General features: G+C 37.3%; 1 protein-coding gene across 1 annotated transcript; it reads left to right on the top strand.

Moving 5' to 3' along the window:
* The first annotated feature begins 13,770 nt into the window (after positions 1 to 13,770).
* On the top strand, positions 13,771 to 19,976 carry LOC120623544 (zinc finger protein 672-like). The gene is made up of 2 exons (XM_039889597.1): positions 13,771 to 13,808; positions 19,664 to 19,976. Exons 1-2 carry the CDS (start codon positions 13,771 to 13,773, stop codon positions 19,974 to 19,976), a joined length of 351 nt encoding a protein of 116 aa, XP_039745531.1.
* Positions 19,977 to 21,473: the final 1,497 nt, after the last annotated feature.

Here is a 21,473-nt window from a genome sequence, read left to right as displayed (position 1 = left end):
GGCTTCAACGGCAAAGGCAAACATCCTGAGGAAACCTGCATGCCTGAGAGTTCTCCATAATGTTCTCAAAGGGTATGTATATGGATGTCACTAATCCGCACTGGGCCAACGTGCTGTTCTACGCTTTAAACCCTTCTCATTGTTAGACCTGTAGTGGCCGGTAATGAGTTGATATGATGACGATGATGAATTGATATGATGATGTGTTATTATTATCTTTGTGTTATTATTATTAGCTTACGTCCACTGCTAAAGTTAATAACTAGACAGAAGTATGTCGGCATCTAGCTCCAAAGTAAGCATTTGCTCATCTCTTCCAGAGTCTGCACAGGGAGGACTACGCAACCTCCGGCCAGATATGTGAATATTGTACTAAAGCTACTGTAATTGGCAACGCTCGATAGCGAGAATTACTATAGAATTATTTGACGGCCGATTGGCGCAGTGGCCAGCGACCCTGCTTCCTGAGTCCAAGGCCGTGGGTTCGATTCCCACAACTGGACAATATTTGTGTGATGAACATGAATGTTTTTCAGTGTCTGGGTGTTTATCTATATATTATAAGTTTTTATGTATATTATTCATAAAAATTATTCATCAGTTATCTTAGTACCCATAACACAAGCTACGCTTACTTTGGGACTAGATGGCGATGTGTGTATTGTCGTAGTGTATATAAAAAAAATAGACACAGCTATAGACACAGGCCTAAGGAGCATTTTAAGTAAAACCTCTCAGTCTGTCCTATGAGAGGTCTTATGGGAGTGACGGGGATAGCTGAAATCCACTACAGACTTGTCACTGACGTAATGAGACTAGAGCAAGTTGGTGGCCGTAGGTAACGCTTGGAAACTCATATATGTCCGTTTTAACTAAACCTAGGAATCGCTTAACCTCATGATTTAGGCGATGTCAATAGAAAAAAACGTTTCACAAACTCTTAGGTAACAACTATAGGTCAAAGGTATATGTATTCGTAGGAGTATGTTTAGATACTTGACGACATGCCTGGCACAGCGGTGAGCGCCGTGAATTTAAGTCGGAGGTCCCGCGTTCTTTTCCCAGCAGGGGCAATTTGGAAATTGATAATTTCTGGATTTCCTCTGTTCCGGTCTTGTGGGAGGCTTTGGTCGTGGCTAGTTACCGCGCTACCGACAAAGACGTCCCGCTAAGCGATTTTTTAGGGGGGAACCGATTAGGGGTATGAGTATGACTACAATACTCCCTGGAAGTTTAGCCCACTACCATCTTAGACTGAAATATCACTTACCACCAGGTGACATAGCAGGCAAAGGATAACCTTTAGAGGAATAAAAAAAAAGATTAGGCGTAACTTATTTTGGCGTTGCCTTGTTCGTTGTTAGTAAAAGCATTTTAAGCACAGGTTTATTTGCCAGGCATACATCTGGAAGTTCGCGTGAAATGGAAAGTAGGGTAGGCAGTGCTTTTGTGCATACATAAAGTTCAAGCTACTGGTCCGCTACTTAGTGCTTAGTAGTGTAAAAAATACAAATACCCAATTCAAAAAACATGTACCTATAACCGAAATATTATAACACAGCTCGTCATATCTCTAGCAGTTATCGTTGATAGCGGCCATTGAGCGACCGGTCCTTAAATAGCCGGTCGCTGACCCCATGGCCTTGCCCTTCGTAAGTCTTTATACCTCAATCTCGAACCGCTCGAGATTTATTAAATTATTACTCACAGGGTTACCATGCTGACGATGTAAGCATTTAAACGTTTTTTTCGTACTTACATTAAAGATTTTAAAGTAAGATTTTCGTGGTTAATAAATTTTTCTTAAATATAGTTCAACGGGTACATACCACAATAACAGTGGCGTGCACAGAGTATGCAGATGATATAAAATGAAGAAAATCTCTAGTAGGAGTTATAAAAAACTTAAGGATAGACATTGTAAGAGTTATAAAAAGCCTACTCTTAAGTATTTATAACTCGTACTGGAGATTTTCTTCATTTTATATCATTTGCATACCCTGTGCATACCCTCTATGCCCGCCACTGCACGATAATATTATTGGATTTTTCGTACATTTTTTGACGGCCGATTGGCGACCCTGCTTTCTGAGTCCAAGGCTGTGGGTTCGTTACCCAAAACTGGAAATCTTTTGTGTGATGAACATGAATGTTTTTTCAGTGGTTGGCTGTTTACCTTTATGCCTATTCACTGTTGATTTGAAAGTACCAACTCATATTAAAAATGTATTATACGAAAACTAGCGACCCGCCCCGGCTTCGCACCAGTGCATTGTTGATACTAATGTGGGGCAGTTTGGAGTAGTGGAATGCAATTTCATAGTTCATTAATTTAATCTATCGCCTAAGGTTTAGTCAACATATTAAATGTAAGCGCACAAAAATATGTTTCATGCCACTCACATCACATTACAAATCCATGAATTTCTTTACTTTTCTCTGCTATAGTATGCACGTTTACTACATATAAACCTTCCTCTTGAACTAATCTATCTATTGAAGAAAACTGCATTCAAATCCGTAGCGTTGTTTAAAAAAATCTAAGCGTAAAAACGGAGGGAACAAATTTTTATACCATGAAAGCATTCCAGATCTATGCAATTACCTATTTAATGTAGGATAGTTGTAGAATACACATATTGTTCTATTCGAAACCACAGGTTTTGAGGCAGATGGAAACCTTTGGATTTTATTGTAGAGTTGGAGCGTGCGTTACTGGCCCATTGGATTCCTTACATTCTTCTCTCCGGCTCTCTTTTTGGTTAAATTGCTATGAACCTTGGCATTAACAGCCCAACGTGTTACGACGTTTAGATTTAAGTTGTTTTAATAGTGATGTGTAAATTAAGCAGTTTAAAATACATTGAATTTGGTGATGATATATATTATGGATGAATATTATACTAGGTTAGGTTTAAAGACTTTATTCTCCAAAGAACATACTATCTACAAGAGAACTAAAAACTAATTACATTAAGATTTTAATTATTTTAATTGGTGACTCGAACCCATATAAAGACAAATATAATTAATTACCTTATTAACTAAATAGTTATAAATTTAGACAGTGAGTTTTTAATTTTCCGAAAAAAAATCTTTTAGTAGATTATTATACAGTCGCACTAGTTCAAACTGAATATATTAAATGATATGATAAATATATTTAATTTAATAATTTAATAAAACTTTTTTTTTAATAGTCTGACAATATTTTAAAGCATGGTAACCTTCTTTGCAACTATTACAACTTGTGACGTGGGATTTACTCGTGATCGTGAAAACTGTTTTTAAATTACATACTTATTTTTTTATTTTGAAACAAGCTATGTACAAAGATACATATTTAAGTTTTGTGTTGCCTGATGCCTGATTATATTAGACCTAGAAGTTCAATAAGATTAAAAAGTCTCAAGTTTTTAACATTATGAAAAACCCCCTTATTTATGATGATTATAATATGTAATTCATACTGTTAAGTTATACAAAATTCTTATTCGTGATTATTCAACAAACATGATGAAATATATTTCTTAAATTTAAAACTTAAAATGCACGTAGGTAAGTGGTATGTAAAATTGTAAATGCAATGGTAAAAATACTTATAAAAACATAAAATATCTAAAATGTGTTTCTCAAACAAACACACAAATTAAAAAAAAATTATATTTTTTTTTATTTTAATAATATTTCTGAAGTTAAGCGTAACATCGATGCAAAAATGTATTCACAATATGCCTAAATCAGTGATAATAATATGAAATATGCCCTAAGATTAAGTATCGTTGACTTACTTCCCCTTTTATATCTCATGGACCTAAATTTTTTTTCTCTCTGCCACTGCATCAGCAGGTTGTTGATCCCTGGAAATTTGTCGGTTAAGCTGAAGTGTCAGAGTTTTGTTAAATAGTTTTCAGTTTACTCGACAAATACTTAAATTACTAAAATGTTTCCTGTGACAAAAAAAACATAATTTCAAACTAAATACTCGTTTGCTTAGGTAGATCCCGATCTCTTAATGTAAATACGCTTATCTTGATATGACGAAATGGATTACGTGATCTCGTGAGAAGTGTTCCACGAAAACATATTCTTATACTATTAACATATATTTTTATACTATTTACGGTAACTAGGCAACTTTAGTTTTACATATTTGTTTCTGTTCCTACTCTAATATTATTCTACTATACCGAATGTTAAACTGGTGCGTAAGGAACTTCCAATTTGGCAGATTTGAGATCGAGAATTATGGTGTCAACCGTCAAATGACTTTGTTTAGAATTTCCTACTTAAAATAGTATACCATAAATAATTCTCTCAAATAAAAACTCCATTCAATTAGGAGTTTTTTCAGGGATTGTCTATGACAGAAAAAAATTGTTCGTCCAAGATAAATGTGGAAGCCATATTTTAGGGGGACTGTTCACCTCTCAAAATATGAATTCCAGTGTGAGTATTTTATAGATATCGTGAATTCTATATAAAGAAAAAATAAAAAGAAAACAAAGAAATTCTTAAAAAAAAAAAATAGCATCTTAGATATTTATGAAAAACGTCAGAATTTGCACCAGTGAGTGCAAATGTTAAAAATAAAAATAAACAGACGATCAATCAATAAAAACATGAAAACGAATTCTTGCGATTGTGTCTTTCTTGCCAAGGAAGCCTATGGGAGGATATTTTCATTACAGTGTGTAATTTTTTTTGATTCTTAATTTAAATATTCTTAGGTTCGGCAACTTGTCTCTTCTCTCTTAACCAATCAGTTAATTGTCGAATACTTTACCAGCAAAAAGACGCTTGACTGGGCTCATCGGAGCGATTTACACTTGTAAAGACCCAATGATTATTATTATCAATTCAACATATTCGTTAGTCCATCTTACTATACCTGTTCCGACCAGTCATCCTTCGAGTTTTTTGTGCACCGGAATTGAAAGATCTTAGTATAACATTTCGTAACGCTCGCTCTCTAATTTTTGTGAATAATAGCCTGCGCCCGCCCGCTACCTCAACGGTCAGCCAACAATGAGGCATTTGATTTCTAGGGTTCCGTACTCAAAGGGTAAAACAGGACCCTATTACTAAGACTGTACAGGACTATACATCCGAGATTTTATAATTTAATATTTCTCTGGTCTGATCTGCTGGTGGGTGTCGACTCTGGCGCCACAAAGATCAATCGAAAGCATTGCGCTAGCGGCCGATTGGCGCAATTTGTAGCGACCCTACTTTTTGAGTCCAAGGCAAGATAGTTTGTTGTGGTGCCTAGTAGGTAGTTCATTCGAGCAAGAATATTCTACAATGCAAATTTAAATATATTATTTCTAATCATTTTCTGTTTGGAAAACTTTCTTCCTTTAGGTTCCTTAAAATCAGCTCCCTTTAAACTACTCAAATTTGCGTGATTAGCACTTTTATCTCACGATTAAGCAATAACGGAGACTTTCAGTTCAGTTCAAATGATGAGTTTAACCTAATTAACATTAGTGCAGCGCTTCGTACATCTGATGCATTATTTCTGCCCAAGAACAGTTTTGGTAATGAGCTCCGTATTTGGATATTCATAAACAAATAGGTCACAGATTCACAGATGGTGTAATTCTGTTGCCGTTATAACAACAAATACTAAAAAACAGAGTAAAATGTTTAAGGGAACTCTTATACAACAGACATGTTTTTATTATAGATACCTAATGGGTACGGGACCCTTCGTGCGCGAGTCCGTCGCGCACTTGGCCGCTTTTTATATTTCACAACTTTACAAGCTCATTTTAGGTTTCAGTTTAGAATATTAACTATTGTTCAACATCTTTTTCTTTTAAATTATGACGGTACTATATACTTTGTATTTATATCGTTCCCGTCTGTCTGTCCGTTAGGCTCTTACAGATGGACAAAGTGCAATTCCACCCAAGTAAACAGCTAGATTTATGGAATTAAAATATTACCTGCTTTAAAAACTTTTCCATCGAAAGTTTTGACTCGGGCTGACAATATTATGACATCAAAATATTTTGTACCTACTTTATAATTTGACATGCACGTATATTTATTAATTGTGATTGTTATTTTCTTATTAGTTATTTTTTTTAATTGGATATTAAATCCGCGAGTGTCATTGCATAGTGTCCTAGTTTTGTAGAAACATTAAGTTTCATTTGAATTTTTGCAAACAATTCAATTAGTTGAGTGTTTAGTCACAAATAATTATTTTAAGACCAAAATATGTACCGTATTCAAGCAAATAAAGTAATTCTATTCTATTTCAATGGGATGGTATGTAGTATTGGCACAGAATATGCTCCTGGCCGTTTTCCGTTATACATATTTCTTTTGTCACCTCGACAACTGAGTTTTGAGCTGCCGTCACCGCACGGCACAATGTATAGTGTATACTTATTTTGAAATTACTCCAATCTCCAGAATGATACACTAACATATATTATTGTTAATTACGCTAACGATATACTTTGGTCTACTTTAAACTCATGAAATAATTACACTTTTTCTAATATAATCCTTTCCCTTTTTTCTTTTTCTCTTTTAAAAATACCGCCAAATAATCCCAAATGCTCGTTGTCGCTTCCCGCGCCATCTTTTCTTCTTTTTTTCTCCCGCGTCGCTTTAGTCGCCAGTCCTTCTAGCTTTCGTAGCAGCATCGTCTTATCAAAAAGTTTCGTTTTAATTTAGATTTTCATTTTATTGATTATCATATCATTTCGTTTAGATAATCTAGTATAGAATGACATTTTACTTTACGAAAATTCAAGTAACCTTACAATATTTACATAATGTTTTTACTCTAAATTATGAATGGTTCAGAAGTTATCGTGCCTATTCAACGCTCTGACAAACGGACGGACTATTGCAATTTCTAAAACTGCTCGGTTTATAATCTAGGTGTCGATGTTTCCACGTTATTGCATCAGATGACAGTCGGGAGAAATGAGAAATGATTGAAAATTGCCTTCTGAGAAACGTGAAATGGGAGGAGGGTGGTGTCGGCGCCGAGATGCCGGCAGCACCGCATTCCTACTAACCGCAGCCCTATGTTTAGAGTGGGGTATCCACGATTCAACTCTGAGGCAGGACCCTTGTATGCTTATACTTTGGACAGCTCCCGAGCGATGTCCATGGCGCAGCGGTGAGCGCTATGGTTTTAAATAGGTGGTCCCAGGTTCGATCCCCGGTAGAGCAATTTGAGAATTTATAATTTCTGAATTGTTTCTGGTCCGGTCTAATGAGAGGCTACGTCCGTGACGCCAAGATCCTGCATCGCGCTAGTGAAGTTTTCACAAATAATGACCAGCCCTTGACTGTAGTCTCACCTGGTGAAAGGGAGTATGGCAGTTATAGCCCATCTGTTTCTACGCGACATCATACTGGAACGCTAAATCGCGGAAAAGCGTAACGTTTTCGGTGGTAACCATATCAGAGAAAAATTGGAAATAATAATTTTTCAAATGTCCACCGGGAATCGAAACCGGGTCTCCCAATTACAATAGTATTTAGTTCAGAAATTACAATATCCGTAAAATTGCTGCAAAGGCAGTGACTTAAACTAGGGCAAGTAGCCCTAGTTTAAGTCACTGCCTTTGCGCCACTACTTACCTTTCAGGATAAACTTTTATTTACTTGCAACTGGAAATATTATATGTAATAAAAGTATACCCCATACAGAACTTCATTCTGAGACCCACCGTGTTGCATCGCACTCTCCTAAGCAACGGGAAAAACTCATGCTATCAAATGCAAAAAGTTTATCTTCTGTCTGGCGGGAGGTTTCGGCCGTAGCTAGTTACCGACAAAGATGTGCCGCTAAGCGATTAACCGTTCCGGTATAGGTTAAATAAAATTACCAAACTCCCTAACAGGTAAGCCCGCTACCATCTTAGGCTGCATCATAATTTACCTCCAGGTTAGTGGAATTAAAAAAAAAAAAACCAGATTAGTAGTTCCACAGATTCCTAAACTTTATTATCAGCATATATGAATGAATATATGCTGAATGAATATATGAATTTAATTAATGTCGCCGGCAACATATTTTTCCATGGAAAACTTACCTACATCTTTCCTGGATTAAAAAGAGCCTGCAGTTTGAATAATTAATAATATGTTCTTAATAAATGTATTATAAATACTAACATTATAAATGCGAAAGTGTGTTGTTTGTTTGTCATTGCTTTACGACCTAACTATCGAATTGATTTTTGGCACAGAGTTAGTTGAAAGGACGGAGAGTAACATAGGCTACTTTTTATGGAAAACAAACGGTTCCCACGGGATTTATAAAAACCGTAATAAGCGCAGACAAAGAACGAGTACAACTGCTATCATAATAAATAAAAATGAATGCTGCAAGTAATTATTCTTATGCAAAACATATGAATTCCGAGTAACTAAGTTTTACGCGGAAACACTTGCAGGTGGCCAGTTAAATCAAATAAACACTTATTTCAGCAATTATATCAGCATAATATTAATCATTAAGAAGGATGAACAGTTAAAGGCAAGTGAGATTTTCATAGTTCAGATCGCCCGCGGCTTTTTTGTGAAAATCTTTTAGAGAGCCTCCTATAATCGATACTGAAGCCAAAACTCTTAATTTCTCTTAAAATACCACTGTACATCAGTGAACGTAAATCGGTTGTGTGATGATGATACTGAAAATTAACTGGCAATGAATGGCGTAGGGGAGTCAGTCCAACACGGAGAGGCTTCGTAATTATCTCACGAAATATCTATACTTATATGTAATAAAAGTAAACCCCACACAAAGCTTGAGTCTAAGACCACCGCGTCGCATCGCCCTCTCCTAAGCAACGGGATAAACTCATGAGTTTTGCTATCAATTGCAAAAAATTTGTCCTCTGGGTGGCGGAAGGTTTCGGCCGTGGCTGGTTACCACCCTACCGACAAAGATGTCCACTAGGTGTATCCAGGTGTCCACAAGTGTATTCTAAACTATCTCGCAGTTAGAATGTAGCAAGTGTACCTAATCCTTTATCAATAAGTTTCATTGTGCAATAGTATATTGTGCAACTAGTGCGACAAGTTGTCGATTGCCCACGAAAGCGAAGTTGAACGCTAATACAAAAAAAGTAATACTATTTCAAGTCGAGAATTTGTAGTAACACTTTGATTAAACTGTTTTTTATTGTTATATTTAACGCATAAAGCAGATGGCACACCTAAGTAAGTAAACGCAATGTAAGTCAAAAGCCATCGCCTATAACCAGTGCAACATTTCGGAGGGTATGCGAGAGATACTACAAAGTGCCACTATGTTTCCATCAATCCTATTCGTAGGTGTTTAGCCTCATGTGCCTGTAATTACGCCGTTATCACGCCCTTCAGACCGGCACACAGCAATGCTACTCGACGGCAGAAATAAGGTAGTTCTTCGAAAAGCTCTACCACGACTTTGATAGACAGCAGCATAAATGAGCGTGTAGATGCATCTTTACAATATAGACAAGAGAAGGTATCTCATGTAAAAAACTCTCAACAGCTGACAACGAATATATAACGCAACAGCGGTCCCTCGCAATTTCATAGACATAATGCTTTTTCTTAAAGTCAAAGTCATAAATATGTTTATTCAAGTAGGCCCATAGGTGGCACTTTTGATGCGTACATAAGAATTATGCGGTAGTGAGATAATGGCGATAACCACGGTTGTCAACTTAAAAGTAAAGCTACGAGGGTTCCAAACGCATCCTGGTCTAAGAAGAAGCCCACCACAAACTTAGCCGGGTGTTTTTTTTTTGCTATCACCATCTCACAATGTCATTTAAAATTATTAGAAGAGCAACCTGGTTAGAGCAATAAATCACACCCAAGCTTTTTTATCTATTACGTAGTCCTTTTCTATAAGCTTACGTTTAATTACGTCTTAGAACTTTTAATGGAAAACAACTTTGTGATACATGATTTTATCGAAACCTTAACCGTTTACGTAGCGCAGCGACTGTAGCACCCCCGAGTTTGAAACATACTTCATTGGTGCTGTGCTATTGGTTTAACGTGATGATATATAGTACGTAATAGTAATATAGCCTATAGCCTTCCTCGAAAAATGGGCTATCCAACGCTGAAAGATTTTTCAAATCGGACCAGTAGTTCCTGGGATCATCGTGTGTAAGTAAACAAACAAACTTTTCAGCTCTACAGACTATATAATAATAATAATAAATGTTTTATTTGAGAAAAAAACATAATAGGAATCAACATAAAGAGTACACGCTACACAAACCATATCAAGGAGAACATAAACAAAAAAAAAAGAAAGATCTGAAATATTTTTATATATATCTATTTTATTTTTTAATTACCTACACTTGGAGGAATTATCAATTTTATAAATTTAATACATACTAATTTTCGGTAGGAGAGCCGTAACTTAATTAGTGAAAGCGCTCAGGCCGCGATTGCCCCAGAGTCGCAGGTTCAAATCCTGTCGATTCCGAAAATATTTATAGGCATTTTAAATTTAGAAAAAAGATCTGAAGAGTAGGAAATAAAATAAAATTAAAAAAAACTAATACTATGTTGACAGTGACATAATACTATGTAACGTTAACATATATATATTAGTGTAAGATTAAAAGTTGAAACTCCCGCCGTACAATAAAAATGATTACAATGTGGGACATTACATCTGAATGGCGGACAGGAAAGCGGTATGCACGCCAGCACAATTAGCCTAAGACACCGATCTACTACACGTGATTACCAACACGCGATTTTATTATTAACTATGAAGACTCGGTACAGCGATAGCCTAGTGGTTAGGGTGGTTAGTTTCCCTTTCGGGGGACTGAGTTCGATCAATTAAAATATAAACTTGCTTTAACGGTAAAGGAAAACTTCGTGAGGAAACCTGCATGCCTGAGAGTTCTTAGTAAGGTATCCTTGGCGTCTGAGTCTCTTACAAGACTGACGTGTTCGAAAATGCACATGTAGGTATATTGATCAAATTACGGAGTTTCATTACACATTGTATTGAATAATGACTGTAAATCCATACTAATATTATAAATGTGGAGGTGTCTGTGTGTTACTTTGTCTTTACTTCACGTCCTAATCAAGCTACCAATGAACTTGATTTTTGGCATAGAGTTAGTTGAATGAGAGGAGTGTAAGTACGGCTACTTTTTATCCAATTGTTCCCACGTCAGTTTGTCTGCGTCGTTTGTATTTGATACAACTGCCTAGGTATATTCTGGTCGCTGAACCAAAGCCTCTGTTAGTTGGTCATTTACAAAAATATATGAAAGTTGACATAACCTTGTAACAGCGCAGTCTGAATTAAAAAAAATAAAGTTGTCTCACATATTTTAGATTTGTAAAATTAAAAAAAAAAGACAAAGTTTTTAATTATAATAATCATTAGTAGGAGGGCAAATAAACAATCAATAATATTTTTATTGCGACGCAACGCCACTACAAAGTTACATCGTCTATTCATATACCTATTAGGAACGCATTTTTGACTTTTTTTTTGGTTCAAAATTATTATAGGACGTGGCGAGATAAACTAGAAAAAAAATCTTCTATCCTAAAAGTTCATAATTGATTGAAACAAAATCCATAATATTAATATATAAATATAGAATAGGTGAGCACTAAAGTTTGTCGGTGGGCCGTAGCCTCAAACCTGTCGGCCAAAGCACGGGCGATTGCGCTCGCTACTTCTCGGAACCAATGATTACTGCAAACGGTGAATTTCGCAGCCCGGAATCGGCGAATGGCCTTTAGACCCTTCTATCTCCAAAATAAGCGGAATGGGTGCAGGGATTCGCTAATCTCTCGAATACGTATCTTATTTTGGTGCAAATTAGAATTATTCTTAGAACTAAGTACATATCGCGCGAGCTTATATTTTGGCCAGCCTGAATTTTGTTTTCGGAGACGTTTATGATGTTTAATTCAGAAAACCATATAGGTACGATGCCTTGAATTACTTAAAAAGCTGTGCATCAATTTTCATACCGGTCTACTGAGCTCGCGCCTATTTTTGTATATAATATGCACTAGTGATTTCATCCACGCACAGATTCAGTAAGTAACTGAAAGGTAAATATGAATCACACAAACTTTCCTCTGTGCCTTGGGGTGACGGTAGAACAGAATACAGTTGTCTACTATGGAACAAGGCTGAATCGATTCATTGTGCTTAAAATCTTTCATAAAATTGGGGACTTGGGGACTCATTCTATTTTCTTAATAAGCCTGGAGTTGTCTTTTTCTTTTTTAATTTTTGTTTGTGTACAAAATATTATTAACTAGCGGACCCCCGCGACTTCGTCAGCGTATGAGTAAATCGAGAAGCTAGAAAATATCTGATGCTAACATCATAATCATCGTGGGTAGCATGTACCTACTATTATTTTATGTGGTATTTTAGTTGTTACATACATACATATAATAAATGCGAAAGTTTGTGAGGATGGATGTATGGATGCATCCATCCATACATCCATCCTCACAAACTTTCGCATTTATTATATTAGTAGGATGGTACGCATGCATTCGATCGTTGTCCCATTTACCTTGCGACTCGCTGTTATGTGTGAAGAGTTATTTTAACTCCGACAATATTTATCAGATCCTTATTAAAATAAGACCATACATGCTTGATAGTATACACTTTCGAATAAAAAAAGAATGATTAAAATCGGTGGCAATTTAACAGAGATATTAAGTAAAATTGATAAAAATTTTCATCCCATTTCCCGGAGGAAACTTATTGTTTATCGGGATAAAAAGTAGTGTTGACCCGGAATATCAACTACCACTATACAAAGTTTTATTTGAATCCGTTCAGTAGTTTTCACGTGATGCCCGGACAGACCGACAGACAGATAGACAGACAAAAATTAAATAAAATCTGTTTTGGACTGAGTATCAATTATAAAGCATCTCCCGATCTAAATATTCAAAATATATTAAATGTACAGAAATCTTTCAGTTACAGTTTTATTATAAGTATATATAAAGAAAAAGGTATATGTACAGTTCTATTATATTTTAGCTTTAGGTGCATGTTAGATGTACTTACACCAGACGAACTTGATAATCAGTTCGGCGAGAAATATTTGTATGTTACATATGTGTATCATATTTGATAAAATTAAAAAATTAAAAATAATGTCCTACCCCTCCCTTTTCCTGCAGGTGTCACACAAGGGATCTTTATAAATATAACGGGCAGAATCTGCTGCGATTGGGCATGGGAAAACTGTTACAGTCTATTGATGAAACTTTGATCCGTTATTCTGTGTTCTAAAAAGCTTCCAATAACACTGGTGTATTAACACTGTAAATTGTTGACATGAAAAAAAGATTTTTTACGTTGCGCCACACATTACAATATAAACGACACCACGTTCATGTCATGTGTGGCACAACCTAGAAAAAAGTGCCAGCTCAGCATTGTGCTGCATGCGCCAGTGGGAGCATTCAGCGCTGATTTACAGTTGGCACCTTGTACCAGGTGACACCACAAAATGCGTAGCCATCCACTGACCACATTTTAATATTTTTATATAATAATAAACGAAGCAAAAGTTGTGTAAGTAACAAAAAACAATCGAAATAAAAAACAAAAATTATTAAAATACAGCAATAAAACGAATACTACTAAACTGACTAAATAATAAACATGACAGCTATCAATTTTGCTTGAGTTTTTAAAAACATAATCTTGTACTCATAGTTTCTAATAGTGATATGACAGTCATAGAACAGTTATTAATTACGATGGCGGGAGTACACGCCGAGCTGTCATTAGTGGTGATGTGAGCATGACCGTCACAGAGTGCGCAACGCGTGATTCGAAGTAGGTACGAGTGTAGGGCTGGCTTTTACTGGGTTTAAAACATTCAAAGTGTCTGAAGGTAAAGACTAAAGACTTTGAACAGTGCGCGTTGCCAGTGATAATTTACCCTCTCGAGAGGTCACTCAGAGGGCGATGGAGGGACCTCTCGTAGGAACTACGTGATCAAATATGGAATGCGGAGATCCTTAGAAGAACCAGAACTACCGACATAGCTTAGTAAGTCGCGAAGCTGAAGTGGCAATAAGCGGGACATAAAGCTCGGATTTGGGGTCCCAAATAGCTGGAATGTCGACCTCGCACCGGTAAAACCAGCGCTGGTAGACCCCCGATGAGTCTGACCGATGACATCAAACGAGTCACAGGCAGCCACGGGACACAAGGTATTTCTAATCGTAGTCGCTGGTCGACAATGGCTATCGTCTTTGTAACCGATTATATCTTTGGACGTCCACAACATCGTCTCTTAAATGAGTTTCTCAGACTCCACGCTTTAAGTCTGTCTGAGACCTGTTTTGACAACTCCAACAAGTTCTTTACGACCATAGATAGTACTTATCAGTTCAGCCAAGCGACATTAAAAAGTCTTTCGCATCGTGGCAGATTGGTGAGTGCATCAATTACCTCATGTTATTTATACAACTATAAGTTAGCCCCTGACTGCAATCCATGGCAACTATTATAGGTTTTATTATTGGACCGGCACGGTAAATCGCTACGAGGCACATCTTTGTCGGAAGACTGGTACCCATGGCCTCCAACCAGATCAGACCAGAAAGTATTAAAAATTCCTTAACCGTACCTGCTAAGAATCGAACCTCCAAAGCGCTCCACTGCGCCAGAAATGTCGCCGAACTATAGAAAAGGATTTACACGTGGAGAGTGCCAGCCCTACAGACTTATAGGTACACAAGCTAGCAGTTCGGAGCCGCGAGGAAGTGAATGAAACGCCTCTTTGATACGCCGACATGACAACGGCGACACGCACTGTGCCCCGCAATTTGTCCCCTAGTCCGCAGCCCCGCGGCCCCCCGTTACGCAACAGTAAAAGGTTAATGAAATACATTGTGATACTAACTATACCCCTTTACTGAAAGTACGCAATAGCAGAGTCTACCTTACCCGGAAGTTTCTGGAAAGCGATTCTCCCCGGTATTGTACTTTAGGCCCTCTTTATGAAGAAATCTTAATTTGCTATACTCCGCGAAAGAAGGAGAACCTGTATGGAGAATCTGTGTATTTTATAATTTCTTCAATCTTTATATTCTACACCTAACATATCTTCAGCAATGTACCCTTTCGCTCCGAAACCGGGGCAACTTCAGGAGATGATGAGTATAAAGATTGAAGCAATTATGAATAGTATGGTTTACATACAGATTCTCCTTCTTTTCGCGCAAATTATGCTAAGCTAATTTTCATAATATATCTTGGAATTCCGCAATTTAACGCTTATACAATATTGAAGCCCTCTGTCGGTCTAGCCACAAGAGCGTCTTCCTTTCAATAGATTCTTTGGAATTGGTTCCTAAATACCTCGTGTAACTTTTCATAGAGCTATTAAGCAGATACATTTTATGACTTTTTGTTTTTTAACTGATGGTTATCTGTATATCTTTTTGTCAACCCATAACAAGCCCACACGTGTCTTCTGTCGGACTGATTGTAGTTCATTACGCTGGCCAATTGATTGATTTACCTCTCACGACTTTGGACTGGAGAACACAGGCATACAGGTTTTCTTATACGATGATTTCCTTTGTGGGGCTTTAATAAATTGCTTAAAACGGACATAACTCTGTAAAATTAGAAGTGTGTGCTGGGATTCGAACTCGGTTCCCCTGTTAGTTAGACTAACGTTTTACGCATTAGGCAATCACCACTCTTTAGTTAAGTTAATGTGCCATGGATTGCCTTTTTCTCAATTAAAACTAACGAAAGTAATCTCTCAATTCGTGAGGGAGATATTTTAGTAAGGTAAGATTTGACGACTTATACTTATATTTGACGTATTATATTTTCATTCATTATTGATTGAAGATTACCAGTAACAAAATAAATGTTTCGTAATTCGTTTTAGTAACTTAATTACCTAGCGAGAATAAAATAACAGCAAAACTCGTAAACACGCGTAATTATTTAACTGACAAGACAATCGGTAGCCATGTAATAAAGGCTCTATTATACTGGCACGTGTATTGCGTAACGTTACCCTTATGTCCGATCTATATTCTCCGGATTCCTAAAGCACGGAAACATGGAATAGGACAAGTTTACCCCCGTTTATTATTTACTAGCTGTTGCCCGCGACTTCGTCTGCGTTTGATTTTGTTTTTTGATGTGGCATTCAATTTAGTGGTAGTTCTAAAAAGAATATAAGTATTCAGTATCGCTAAACCTTAAATGAGGGGTTTGCTGCTGTCCGCTGAAGACTTCTGTCCTATATCGCCAACCACATTCATCAGATCTACAAAATTCGTTCGGGCAAAATTAAACACATATTATAACCTCTATAGTAAAAAAAGAATTATTTAAATCGGTTATAATTTGTCGAGTTATGGTGTAAAATCGTCAAACACTTTCATCCCCTCTCCCAAAGGAACCGAGCTTAATGTCAGGATAAAAAGTATGATATATTACTTCTTACACTTCCAAGAATATGTGTACAAAGTTTCATGAGAATCGGTTTAATAGTTTTTGCGTGAAAGCGTAACAAACAAACTTACATTGACATTTATAATATTAGTAGGGATAGGGATTATACATATATTATTTGGATATTATTTCCACTTGTGCGCCAGTGCTCATGGTTCATTGCCGTGCAGTAGGGCAAAGATGCGCGAAATGTGATAATTTTGTCTCTTTTTACTCAATATTACCCTTGGTATAGTGATTAGCATGCTGCACGTCTCTACGGAGGTTCTGGGTTCAAATCCCGGGTCAACCCATAAATTGTTAAGTTATGTTAAGTACGGAGTTACAAATATCGCTATGTCCGTTCCTCCAGATTATTATCACTAACCTGTACACAGTACAGTCATTAAAGCCCACAATCACTGGTTCAGCGTGGTGGGTTCCATGCTCTAAAACCGTCTATCCTACGAAAGAGGGGGGTCTGTGCTCAGCAGTGGGATTTACTCTTCTTACATCACATAAATAGGACGTCTCGTGTTATTCTGATTGAGAGATTGGTTCAAATGGCAGGCTATATCAGTGAACAAAGTACTCCCTAGGTTATTAATGACGGTGCGTAATCAATACCTATTTGATAATATAATTTATGTTCATAAAAATATTACAAATTTTAAAAATAAAGTGGACTGTAACAGTTTTAATATTAGAAGTAAAAATAAACTTGTAGTGCAGTTAACTAGGCTGCATGAAACTAGTAATTCATTTAAGGGTAAGTGTATATCTTTTTGTTAACAAATTACCAGATGAAATCCTTGATGTCTCTCAATAATGTCTCTTAATGTCTCTCAATAAGTTCAAAGTTTATATAAAACGTAAGCTTATAGAAAAATCCTATTCTAATATTAAGGATTGCATTTATGATAAAAAAGCTTGGGTATGAATTGCTCTTACTTCATAGCTCAACATTAACTAGACTGTAAGATGGTGATAACAAAAAAAACCTAGCTAAGTTTGTTGTGGGCTCTTCTTAGACCAGGGCGTTTGGAACCCTCCTAGCTTTAGTTTTAAGTTAACGAATGCAGTTATCACCATGACTAACATTAGTGTAACATGTTAAATGTATGAACGCTTCATAAGTGCCTGTAATCAGGTCTATATGAATAATTTGAATTTACGGTGATATCTGTTATTTGAATCTTAAGTAAATGTGGGATCTATATATTTATCTTGTGGTGGGGCCCACTTCAGTGGATCCAGCGACCCTTCAGCATCTTATGTACTCGCCCCGTCCTTTAATCCTGAGTAATTCTCTGGTTGTGGATAGGCCACTCCCTAAAGGTGCAAACGCTTTCTTGGCAATCCATCCCATTCACGAAGCAAATGCTCCATTCACTCAACGTCCTCGTTGCAGGCCCATTTTGAATAGCATAGACCCTGTACCATAATGCCCTGTTATGCCATGTTATGCGTATCTTGCCTGTGAATGTGGGATACTGGTCTTCAATATGTGTATAGACCTTGTCTGCATCATCTGAATCAACTGCACCATAAGAAATCCAAAAACCACTCCAAGAACATGTCTATTCTCTTTGATAACATTATGGAGAACTCTTAGGTTTCCATACAATGTTTTCCTTCGCCGTTGAAGCAAGTGATATTTTAATTGCTTAAAACGCACACAACTCAAAAAAGTTGGAGGTGCGTTCTGGCATTCGAACTCGGCCCCCCAAAAGGTAGTATTATCATGTGGAAACACGCCAGGCGGCCAGATCGCATGCGATCCAAAATCGCTTGCGATGTATGTTTATGGACATACACGTGCAATCCGTCACTGGCGATGGATAGCCAGTTGACAGATTGCTAATCGAGTGATTGCCCGTGTATGGAGCCCTTAAAACAAATAAAGGTGTTTTCTCTCGTCTAGTGTGGCAGTGCTCTAACGCTGCTAAGCCGTGCGGCTCAGGCAAGTTTCCGCAGCAACAATTATGGACGTGCAGATTGCTACCTAATCTGATGCAGGATTTCCGCTCAGAGCCGTCCACTACATCCTCCGCCATTGGAATTATTCATGTTATCCACATCAGACAAGATTTCTGAGTCGTTAACTTTTACTTGTTTAGTCAAATAGAAACTGGATAAGATTCTTTTCGATTTTTCTGTTTTGAAGTTAAACTTTGCGCAGCAACTTTGGAGAGTAAGCTGGAATGCATGACGAGAGCGGTACGAAAAGTGTGACAGGGCGAGGCATACGGAAGTTGAGAGGGAGATATAATTTAGTGAAGATATAGAGAGAGGTTCGCTTCGAATATGACCATATATTTTTTATATTGTGTATGTATGTACATATATATAGTACCTACATAAATTAAAATAAATGGCTTATCGGCACGTCTTTGTCGGTAGGGTGGTAACTAGCAACGGCCGAAGCCTCCCTGGTGGGAGGGCCAAATTCAGAAATTATAATCATCCGAATAGACCCCCCCCCCCCATATTCTCAGTGCGCCAGTGATAATGCTGCCTAGGGGGGGTTCACCTAGAAAACGCCTACTCTTGATTTGACAGCACTTATATTACAGGTGATGCAGTGGCGTGCACTGGGTTTCTTACCAGGGTATGCATGCAGCAGGAAAATTGCATAAAATGGAAAAAATCCTCCTCTTATACGGGCTATATTTCAAGTTTAGGGTATGCATTGCTTTTGTGCATGTATAAAGTGCACGCCACTGAGGTGATGGATAAAACTTAAGCGGGAAGAATATTATGGATGTTTATTTCTTAATCACGCCAGAAAGACTGGGCAGTTGTAATAAGAGCAAACTCGTAGAATGAAAAAAAAAAAAACTATTACAGATACTTTTTCCATTTAGTTTTGGAGGATTGAGATCACAGAATTACGAAAAAGCAGAACCCTCATTCAGTGCATTGTGCCCAAAAACAGTAAAACCGCCCCGCACACATCTCACTTAACATACGCGAAATGTTGCAGCTCGCTTTTTCCATTTGTCCCATTTTTTAGTAAACGTTTAGAACATTACAGGTCACATAATTACTGTCAACTGCGAGATGGAATAAAGTGACTAAAGGCCTGTTCGAGGAACACTTCTAAAGTGGAGTGGTTTTTGATGCTTATATATGAAAGCCTGTAAGGTGAAATGGCTGTAACACGTGTACCGCAATCCGCAGAGACCGCCACCACCTGAAGAAGAAGCCGAAGGTGCGCGACTTCGTGTGCCCGCAGTGCGGCGCCGTGTTCCACTCGCGCGCCAAGCTCCAGTGGCACAAGGAGACGCACGACGAGAAGCCCAAGGCGTGCGTGTACTGCAGCGACAAGTTCGTGCACGCGGCGTCGCTCACGCGCCACGTGCGCCGCTCGCACAACGAGTACTTCATGGCCAGCACCGAGAAGCACAAGACGCAGAACGTGCCGTGCCCCGTGTGCAAACAGGTGAGCTTGTCCTGGCCGCCCCAAACACCCGTAACACCCATCTTATCTTAATCTTATCTTATATAATTTAGTTAAATATAGTTCTTAATTCTGTGATTGATATATTAGAAGTAAAATTTCAACACATTTAACGCATGTTACCCACAACACAACGTTCGAGAACCGTCTTCCAGCCAACTACCCGCCAATTAATCCGTCCAATTGAATATCGGTACTAGCGTCTAAACCGTGTGCAATTGGTGACATGCCTACCATTACATTTATTACAACCTTTTATTTAAACCCCGACGCAAAACGACGGCATCTTATAAGTTCGACTTGTCTATGTGTGTCTGTCTGTGGCACCGTAGCTCCCGAACGGATAAAACTATTTTGATTTAGTTTTATTGTTCGAAAGGTGTAGTAAGCTGTAGCCTCTGTAGTACTTACCTGTAATAAAACCATCAACCACGACCTTCAGAACCCAGGAATGCTACTTGGTGGCAAAAATGTGGTTCTACTACTACTCAAAAAGCTCTACTACTATAAAAGCCCTGTACGGATCTTACGAACTTACTTACGTAGTTATATATATAGCATATCCTTAGATGCAGTGGCGTGCATTGCATATATGCAAATAAGCAGTGCATACCCTACCCTCAGGGTCTTAAAGAGCCTTCAGATAGGACCATTAAAGTTTTGTAATTAAAAAAACACAAGTTAAAATATATAAAAGCGCCACCTAGTAATGAGCGGCCAAACTTCTAGGTCAATTGTCGCTAGACAGGCGACAGCGCAACCAGCGCGCGCGAGGCGCATATAAGGGATATATACAAAATAAAATCTTCTACTTCGTATTTTAATTTTTAACCGTAAATGCTAAATATTTACCTTTCAAAACACGTAAAAATACCTATATTATTATTTAAATCTCATTTTATCGATTGCAGGGTAAATCAATTATTATGAATCACTCGACATATGACGCCCTCTACTGTTGCATAGAAACATAAAATAAAATAAGCACGCCCAAAGAAAGAATCGTTCTGCTAGATGTGTGCGTGCAAGTTAGTAGTGTGTGTCGTGTAATGTTATAATCATGCGCTTATACTTACAAGATTAGCATCGGTCTTGTGTGAACAGTTTCATTCATAAATTCTTTAAGTGTGGGTGTCTATAAGCACTGCTTACGGAAGTGGAAACAATTACGTGTTTGATTTTTTTATGAATAAAATGATTTGCTTGGTTTGTTATTGTTGTTAACGGTCATTCTTTTTTTAGAATTAAAAACATTATTCACAAATGTAAATACCTTTTAGTGTCTTTTAAGAAAATTAAGAAACTAATATTATCGAATTACTCTTTCGTTTTGAATATAATCTATGAAACCAAACGCTGTCTAAATTTTGAAAAATGAATAATTTAGGTTTTGCCAGGAATCATTGGAAAGTGAGAGAGTTAACAATAAATATGGTTTCTATTTATTGTTTACATATCAAAATAAAATAGCGTTCGTACCCATACTTAAAAAAAAATTAAAGACTTATTTTGACTAATTTCGATTGTAAT

The sequence above is a fragment of the Pararge aegeria genome, chromosome 4 (assembly GCF_905163445.1).
Source record: "Pararge aegeria chromosome 4, ilParAegt1.1, whole genome shotgun sequence".
Classification (NCBI taxonomy): domain Eukaryota; kingdom Metazoa; phylum Arthropoda; class Insecta; order Lepidoptera; family Nymphalidae; genus Pararge; species Pararge aegeria.
Note: the sequence above shows the minus strand (reverse complement) of the source record. Positions and strands in the feature narration are given on the sequence as shown.